This window comes from Pelophylax lessonae, assembly GCF_965119305.1.
Source record: "Pelophylax lessonae genome assembly, chromosome: 1".
Lineage (NCBI taxonomy): Eukaryota > Metazoa > Chordata > Amphibia > Anura > Ranidae > Pelophylax > Pelophylax lessonae.
Window position 1 is genome coordinate 3,642,529 of NC_138768.1, and position 9,600 is coordinate 3,652,128.

The window sequence follows — 9,600 nt, forward strand, 5'->3', positions numbered from 1 at the left end:
GGTTGCACCTTATAATGTTGCAATCCTTTGCCAAATGCCCTAAATCCTGACACAGAGAGCACTTTATTACCGTACAGGAGGATACAAAGTGCCCTTTATCCCCACACTTATTACACAGTTTTGGCTGGCCTGGATAGAAGATGTTTAGCCTGTCCCTCCCCATGAAAGCTGAGGATGGCAGGTGCTGGATGACGTTGTCAATGACTCTCAGTTTTAGCTGCACAGTCCTTCAATTCAGGCCTCAGCGCCGGTCTCTTCTTACTGTAGAGTTTGGCACAGAACAACTTTTTCTTTTTAAATTCAGCTTTTAAAGCTGCCAAATTCTCCTCCTCTTTCTCAATCCGCTCTAGCTTATCAACTATCCTCCATCTAAAGGCAGACAGGGACACATCTCTCCTTGGGCCAGGCTCAGTGTCTTCCACAGACTCAGCCCTAGTCTCAGGCCTATCCAGGGGTCCCTCACCAGGGTCCTCCCCAGGAGCCTGCATTCCTCCTAGGGCAAGGAAGAAACTCTAGCCCCCGGCTTCTGAAAGCACACAAGCTAAGGAACCAGCAACCTCACACCTCACTGTCAATAAGTAGAATGGCAGTTTCCCACCATCCCTGCTCTGAGTTCCCAGGTCTGTACACCCGCTGTGCCCATTATGAGGGGTTCCCACCATCCCTGTGCAAGTTCCCGGGTCTGCACACCTCCTGTGCCCATTATGAGGGATTTCCTCCATCCCTGTGCTGATTTCCCGGGTCTTAACATCCGGTATGCCCATAATGAGGGGTTCCCACCATCCCTGTGCTGAGTTTCTGGCTCTGTACACCCGCTATACCCATTATGAGGGGTTCCCACAATCCCTGTGGTGTGTTCCTGGGTCTGTACACCTGCTGTGCCCATTATGAGGGGTTCTCACAATCCCTGTGCTGAGTTCCCGGGTCTGTACCCCCGCTGTGCCCATTATGAGGGGCTCCCACCATCCCTGTGTTTTTCTTTATGATGTAGGCAGTGAAAGAGTAAATATGAATACAAAACGCTGGAAAGGGTTAATGTTGGAATCTCACAGGTGGCTCTCATTGGTCAGACATGTGATGGGCCCTCTGGCAGTGTGGCCCCCCGAGGGTTAGGTGCGCTCCCTGTCATCGGTTGGGTGACATTCCTCTCTCTGTAGAACGCATACTCTGCACATTCCTCCTTAGTCAGTGACAGCAGAGAGGCAGTGCGGGGGTTATTCAATCATAAAATATGAAATGTCGCATTCCTCCATTATCTTCCTCCCCCCTCCTCCATTCTCCTTGTATTTAAGACAAGACTTTGCCTCTCTGCGCTATTCCTTCCCCAGTCCAGCGAATCATTCGCCTCCAGTCAGCCATGGGGGCGCTGACGCTGCACTTCGCCCTTCTTCTGGCGTCTCTCATCCGGCATGCAGGTAAGTCGGCAGGATTTTCTATCACCATGAAATGACCTCAGACCCACCTACAACATGACTATCCCCAGGGTCTATAGATGGATCTTCACTGGCCGGTTCCCCGGGTGGCGCATTTTCACACAGAACGCATGCAAAATCGCACATTTTAAGCCACGCCCAGAAACGCACTGCCATTGACCAGAAACTCGGCGGGGACATTTATTTCTTAATGGCACCTCCTACATATCAGTGCTGCACAAGTTTGTGAATGGGTCAGGAAGTCCTTTCGCGCATTTCACGCACATAGGACGGCCCTTTGAAGTAAATAGGCTGCCCTACACACGACGCGCGGGAACGCACGCACGCTCTGACGTGCCCGCATGGCGAGTCACAGGGAACATAAACACGCATTGCCGTCACAGGTCCAGGACAAGGGGTGGACAGGAGGGAAAGCTGCCCTGGGCACTGTGATATCATGTGAAGTAGGGGGGGGGGAACCACAAGGAGATTGGGGGGGAGAGGATTTGTGTTAGAAGGGGGCATTTGGGGGGGATGGGGGGGTAAGTATCGTTCTAGGAAGGAACGGTAAAACTAGAGTGCTAAGAATGGTGATTTAGGGGGATTTGTGTTGGGAGGGGGGATGAGGGAAGAAGATTTGTGCTAGGAGGAAGGTTTTGGGGGGAATTTGTGCTGGGAGGAGGGAGTTGAAGTGGAGGGAAGATGATACTTCCCTGTACTTGAAGGGGAAATTTTCGGTGTTTGTGCTGGGAGGGGGTGCATTTATTAATTTTTTTTGAGGCAGGGCCATAGGAACTAGGGGCATTTGAGGGATGGGGGGGGGGGGGGAGTAAAGATTTGTGCTGAGCAGGGGAATTTTAGCAGGAGGGTGGATTTGTACTGGGAGGAGAGGGAGTTTATGCTTAGGGGGTAAGCATGCAGATTGGTGCTCGGTGTTTTTGTGGGGGATTTTTTCTGACACATAATGTTCATACATTTTGGGGGAATACTAGCACATTATATGTTAAACCTGAAAATGAAGCCTTCCAGCAATGTGATGCCATCACTGGAGGAAGCGTCCATCTCTACCCGGTCTTCCTTCCGGGTTCGCGCATGTGCTCGGGAGCCGCCGGTCATGGCTCACTGCTCTGGGTGGCCATTCCTTCAGAGCGCATGCGCCAGTGACGTAGCTGGCTGCTAGCTCAGTAAATATCTCCTAAATGGTGCAAGTTTAGGAGATATTTACACTACCTGTAGGTAAAACCTAAAGTTGGAAGTTTAGTTCCTCTTTAACCACTTCTGGAGGAATTTCCCCCCTTAACCACTTTAGCCCCGGAGGATTTTCCTGCTTAACGTCCAGGCCACTTTTTGCAACTTGGCAATGCGCGATTTTAACTGACAATTGCGCGGTCATGCAACGCCGTACCCAAACAAAATTTACGTCCTTTTTTTCCCACAAACAGAGCTTTCTTTTGGTGGTATTTGATCACCTCTGCGCTTTTCATTTTTTGTGATATTAATAAAAAAACGCGAAAATTTTGCGAAAAAATGACATTTTCTACTTTGACAGTTAAAAAATATATAATATATTCAATGTTTGTCATATATTTAGGCCAAAATGTATTTAGCTACATGTCTTTGACAAAAAAATTCTCAATGAGCGTATTTTTAACCGATTTAAGAACGGAAGATTTTACCCCCTTCCTGACCAGGCTATATTTTGCGATTCGGCACTGCGTTACTTTAACGGACAATTGCGCGGTCGTGCGACGCTGTACCCAAATTAAATTTATGTCCTTTTTTTGCCCACAAATAGAGCTTTCTTTTGGTGGTATTTGATCACCTGTGCGATTTTTAATTTTTGAAAAAAAGACCGACAATTTAAAAAAAAAAAACAATATTTTTCACATTCTGCTATATAACATTCCCAAAAAAAATGTATAAATCAAAATTTTTTAACATTTTAGGCCAATTTGTTTTCTGCTACATATTTTTGGTAAAAAAATCACAATAAGCGTATTTTGATTGGTTTGCGCAAAAGTTATTGCGTTTACTAACTACGGGAAAGATTTATGTCATTTTTATTGTTTATTTGTTTTACTAGTAATGGCGGCGATCTGCAATTTTTTTTGCAGGACTGCGACATTGTGGCGGACAGATCGGACCCTTGACTGACATTTTTTACACTTTTGGGGGGACCATTGACATTACTACAGTAATCAGTGCTAAAAATATGCACTGTCACTGTACTAATGGCAGGGAAGGGGTTAACATAGTGGGCGATCAAGGGGTTAAATGTGTACCTAGGGGCGTGTTTCTAACTGTGGGGGGGGCGTGGCTTGTGAAATGACCATAGAGACCTGTGATCCAATATAGAAGGATTACAGTCACTCTGTGATCATTCCAGAGAGAAGAACGGTCAGCTGTGTTTACAACATCCGACCGTCCTTCTCTCTAAGCGGGGAGCGATCACGGGTGGCAGGCGGCATTTGGAGCCGCCTGCCCCATGCATCGGAGTCCCTGCTGTCGAGGTCAGGTGGCAATCGGAGAATCGGGCAGCAATCTGTCAGGTGGCAATCAGAGCTGCCTGCCCCGTGCATCGGAGTCCTTGCAGACAAGTGGGGGTGGGAGCGCGCCACCGGTGCCACGTGCTCACCTCCTAGCTGCAGGCACGTGACCGACGTAGACCTACGTCGGTTCGAGCAGGAGGGTGCACTAGATGGGCAACAATGAGACAACCTCCAAAACAGGATCAGTTTTACAGGTGGAGGACACTGACATTTTTAACCCCTACTCATCTTTTCTCACTGTTTTTTAACTAGTTGTGCATTTACACTATTGGTACACTATGAGGAGATACCTGAACCCTATAGAGGTTGCACAGGCAGTCTTACTCCTACAGGATGGCACATCAATACATGCCATTGCCAGAAGGTTTGCTGTGACTCCCAACACAGTCTCAAGAGCATGGAGGAGATTGCATTATGCTGTCTGTAACATCGTTCAGTATGACCGGTTGGGTGGTGGGGCAGTGATGATCTGGGGAGGCGTATCCATGGAGGGACACACAGACCTCTACAGGGTAGACAATGGGACTCTGACTGCCATTAGGTATTGGGATGAAATCCTTGGACCCATTGTCAGACCCTATGATGGTGCAGTGGGTCCTGGGTTCCTCCTGGTACATGACAATGCCCGGCCTCATGTGGGGAGAGTATGCAGCCAGTTCCTGGAGGATGAAGGATTTGATTGAATGGCCCCCACGCTCACCTGACCTAAATCCAATAAAACACCTCTGGGACATTATGTTTCGGTCCATCCGACGCCCCCAGGTTGCACCTCAGTCTGTTCAGGAGCTCAGTGATGTCCTGGTCCAGATCTGGGAGGAAATACCCCAGGACACCATCCATTGTCTCATTAGGATAATGCCCCAACATTGTCAGCCATGCATACAAGCACATGGGGGCCATACACACTACTGAGGACCATTCTGAGGTCCCGCAATGACATTTCAGTAAAATGGACTCGCCTGCTGCATCATTTTTTCACTTTGATTTTCGGGGTGTCTTTGAATTCAGTCCTCTGCGTGTGTATACTAAGCATTCCAAGGCAGAAACCAATGATCAGATGGCATGAAAATCATGAGCATCAGGATTGAATTGGCCCCAATAGATAATAGGATCTCTTTGTAGAGCGACAATCTCCTATTTATTGTACTCTGTATGAATTCCAAGCATTCCAAGTTTCACATGCAAATAAATAAAGAGCTGGATAGTGCATTACCTCTAAAATACTTTAATAAATGGTTAGATTGCACTAACCGCCCCGAATATAAGCCGAGGCACCAAATTTTACCTAAAAAAACTGGGAAAACGTATTGCCTTAAGTTTTAGCCTAGGGTGGGAAATGCAGCAGCTACTGGACCACCACTAGACCAAAAACAGGGGTTGCGGGCATGGTGCAGGGGCTGCGGACATGGTACAAGAGATGCAGGGCTGTCGGCATGGTACAGGCATGGCACAGGAGATGGTTCAGACATGGCACAGGAGATGGTGCACAGGCATGGCACGGGAGATGGTACACAGGCATGGCACGGGAGATGGTACACAGGCATGGCACGGGAGATGGTACACAGGCATGGCACGGGAGATGGTTCCGGCATGGCCCAGGAGATGCTACACAGGCATGGCACAGGAGATGGTTCAGGCATGGCACAGGAGATGGTACAGGCATGGTACAGGAGATGGTGCACAGGCATGGCACAGGAGATGGTACACAGGCATGGCACAGATGGTACAGGCATGGAACACATGGTACACAGGCATGGCACAGGAGATGGTACACAGGCATGGCACAGATGGTACAGGCATGGAACACATGGTACACAGGCATGGCACAGGAGATGGTACAGGCATGGAACACATGGTACACAGGCATAGCAGAGGAGATGGTACACAGGCATGGCACAGATGGTACAGGGATGGTACAATGCGAGGGACGGTACAATGTGAGGGACGGTACAATGCGAGGGACGGTACAATGTGAGGGATGGTACAATGCGAGGGATGGTACAATGCGAGGGACGGTACAATGCGAGGGATGGTACAATGCGAGGGATGGTACAAGGCAAGGGATGGTACAATGGGAGGGATGGTACAATGGGAGGGATGGTACAATGCGAGGGATGGTACAAGGCGAGGGATGGTACAATGGGAGGGATGGTACAATGCGAGGGATGGTACAAGGCGAGGGATGGTACAATGGGAGGGATGGTACAATGTGAGGGATGGTACAAGACGAGGGATGGTACAATGTGAGGGATGGTACAATGTGAGGGATGGTACAATGTGAGGGATGGTACAAGGCGAGGGATGGTACAATAAGAGGGGTGGTACAATGCGAGGGATGATACAAGGCGAGGGATGGTACAATGGGAGGGATGGTACAATGCGAGGGATGGTACAATGTGAGGGATGGTACAATGTGAGGGATGATGTAGATTGTGAGGTGTGTGGGGGGGGGGGGGGGTCTGAGAGCTCGGAATTAATCCTTATTTTGTTTTCTATTTACAGGAGCCGAATGTGTCTGTGAGTATCTCTCCTGTCCTTATCAGATAGATAGATAGATAGATAGATAGATAGATAGATAGATAGATAGATAGATAGATAGATAGATAGATAGATAGATAGATAGATAGATAGATAGATAGATAGATAGATAGATAGATAGATAGATAGATAGATAGATAGATAGATATGGAATGAATAGAACAGCCTTTCTCAACGTTATCAACACAGAGGAACCCTTAAAATAATTTTCAGGTCTCAGGGAACCCCTGATAATAATTCCTATATCTACCACTCATAATACATTGGTGTGATGGTCGGTGAGATGAACGCTCCTTATACATGTGGACATTGGGAAGAATTACCTTCCTCCAGAAAAGATGAATGGTGTCAGAGGGAACTTATCCGAGAGGCAGAAATTGCCCATTGCCCAAGGAACCCTTAGGAACTTCTGGAGGAACCCTAGGATTCCATGGAACCCTGGTTGAGAACCCCTGGGATAGATGGTGTAACGTGGGGTAGCTCTGGAATGACCACCAGCCAGTTTGGTGAAAGCAAAACAGTTGATTTATTTTAATCGCAGCAAAACAAAAGACAGTTTACTTCAGCCAAAGTAAACAAACAGTCCAATCCAATCCTTGTCCTGGTAGTAAAGCAGCAGGCTCACCGTTAGTCTTCGGTCCCATACAGGGGTCAGGCTCCTCCAATGTAAGGGTGTCAGGCCGGCCACATGGGAGGTTACCAGCCCATGTCTCAGCTTTTCTGAGAGCTTCCACTTCCTACACAGCTAGCGAGTCTCTCTCTCTTCCGCTCACTTCCATGACACCGGTGCTAATTTCCCTCTGCTGCCTTTCAAGCCTCCCTCACCTGGGACTTAAACCCTTTAGAACCAAAATCCTGGTAGTCAGGGTTTGAAGGCTCTTCCCCCCCAAAGTCTCTTTGAACCTTCGAAATCCCGGGTCCCTGATATAAACTTAGCATTAGCAATCCAGAGAGTCCTGGAAGTCATGTCTCTCCAGCTAAACCCAACCTGGGACACCGAACCCTGAATGGGTGAGAACCCCCGAGTACCACAAAAGCTCTGCAACTGTCCCCAATAAAGGGACCACAACTCAAATATTGGGGTAATGTAGCTACCATCCAGGACACATTCCTGGTGTCCTACATAGAACAAAGTTCCCTCTAAGCGGGACTTTAAAGGGCAATGAATGAAAATAGGTATAATACAAAGAGTTTATATAATAGAGTAAAGGTTCCCGGTGTCCTGTACAATAGATAGATAGATAGATAGATAGATAGATAGACAGACAGACAGACAGACAGACAGACAGACAGACAGACAGATAGATAGATAGATAGATAGATAGATAGATAGACAGACAGACAGACAGACAGACAGACAGACAGACAGACAGACAGACAGACAGACAGACAGACAGACAGACAGATAGATAGATAGATAGATAGATAGATAGATAGATAGATAGATAGATAGATAGATAGATAGATAGATAGATAGATAGACATCCCAAAAACCTCATCTCTCTATCTCTTGGCAGACTCCTGGGACTCCCCAGACTCCGGCCCTATTGGTCTCTGTTCCTCGTGTTCGGGGGGCTGTTATCCGTATAATGGATGTTTTTGTAGTGATTATACCTCTTGTCTCCCGGACGGGGATGTCCCCTGCACTGATGATGATCTCGCCTTCTGCTGTCCCCCGGGTTTATATTACAACCAGACCTCCTCCTGCTGCACAGGTGAGCGTCCTCCTCCATCTTCTCCATCTCTCATACAATCACTTCTATGGGATTTATCAGATTTATCTTTCACAGAGACCCCGATCTGCTATCAGGAGTGCGCTACAGACGAGGTGTGCGCCATGGGAGTGTGTGTGTGCAATTCCGGCCTCTACCAAGATCAGAGTAAGCCCCTCCTCCCCCTGCTAGGGAAAGATTGCATGCTCTTTGGCTGCATTGTGGGTCCTTCACATTGTTAGGGACTGCAGAAGGTTTATGGTTTTTCAATAAAGGGCACAAGCTGAAAATCGGACGGCATCAGCCGGTTCAATAGAAACCAGCCATCATTTGGCCTGGCCAGCTTCTGACAAAGGGGCATGTCCGAATAAGATCTGCAGATCGACAACCAATCAGCACCCTCAGCCAATGGCACTGACTAGAGTGGTCTGGCAGGGGAGCTGTCATCCTGTCAGAATACAACGGCTCATCAGGGAGATTGCTGTACTAACATTGGATTGTTAGTACAGCAGCTCCTCCGGAGCTCTTCATTTTTTTTTTTTTTTCAGTTCGGCTCACTGGGCTTAAAAAAGAACTACTAGTGCGTACCGGGCCTAAGGCAGACCTTGTCTGGCAGACTTCGAGTGGAGCAGTAAAGTGCAATCACTTTGCAGCCCCCCAATTTATAACTAGCCAGGGTCAGTTTGTTTCTTATTCAGGCCAACTGGTAGAGATGGGCCGAACACACAACCCCCCATCCCCCCACCCCCATTCGGTTCGCACCAGAACTCCCGAGTGTGGAAAAAGTTTGGCCCTGAGCCAGGAACTCTATTAAAGTCTATGGGACCCAAATATTAAAAATCAAAAGCCTCTATTTTGAAGGCTTATATGCACGTTATTGGCCATAAAAAGAGTTTGGGGGCCCGGGCATTGTATCAATGCAAAATATTTTATTTGTTAAGTAATCGTTTTTTAAGGAGCATTCATTTTATTGATGCCTAAAGTGAAACAATAAAAAGTAAAAATTATTTTAAATATAGTGCCGGGGGGGGGGGGGGTCCCCTTTTTCTGCCTGTAAAGTGGCACATCTGTAGCATGTATAGAACCTGCTGCAGCAAAACTGACATTTATAAAGAAAAAATTTGAAATTTAAACGGACTTCGCAGGTATGAGTCATTGCCGGCAATAAAAAAAAACATGGGTGTATGAACGGATGGTATGAATTTGGGGGAGGGGGGCACACTTTTTTTTTTTGACTAGGGACTCCCCTTGAAATCCATACAAGACCCAAAGGGCCTAGTATGGATTGGGGGAGGGGGGCCCTACACCTTTTTTAAAAAAAAGATTTCTGTATTGCCAGAAATGGTAATATATTGCCGGCAATTTAAATGTCATTGTTTTCCCCTTTAT

The 9,600-nt window shown here is 47.5% G+C and overlaps 1 protein-coding gene across 1 annotated transcript in view; it reads left to right on the forward strand.

The window, feature by feature from the left end:
- Positions 1 to 1,262: 1,262 nt before the first annotated feature.
- The window catches only part of LOC309550758 (uromodulin-like), a gene marked incomplete at its 3' end in the record, with an annotated part of 100,116 nt that continues 91,778 nt past the window's right edge, over positions 1,263 to 9,600 (forward strand). Inside the window, exons 1-4 of the mRNA XM_082251096.1 lie at positions 1,263 to 1,415; positions 6,464 to 6,478; positions 8,017 to 8,214; positions 8,290 to 8,379. Of these exons, the coding sequence (XP_082107222.1) occupies positions 1,358 to 1,415; positions 6,464 to 6,478; positions 8,017 to 8,214; positions 8,290 to 8,379 (361 nt within the window). The 5' untranslated portion in view covers positions 1,263 to 1,357. The remainder of the gene's footprint in view (positions 1,416 to 6,463; positions 6,479 to 8,016; positions 8,215 to 8,289; positions 8,380 to 9,600) is intronic.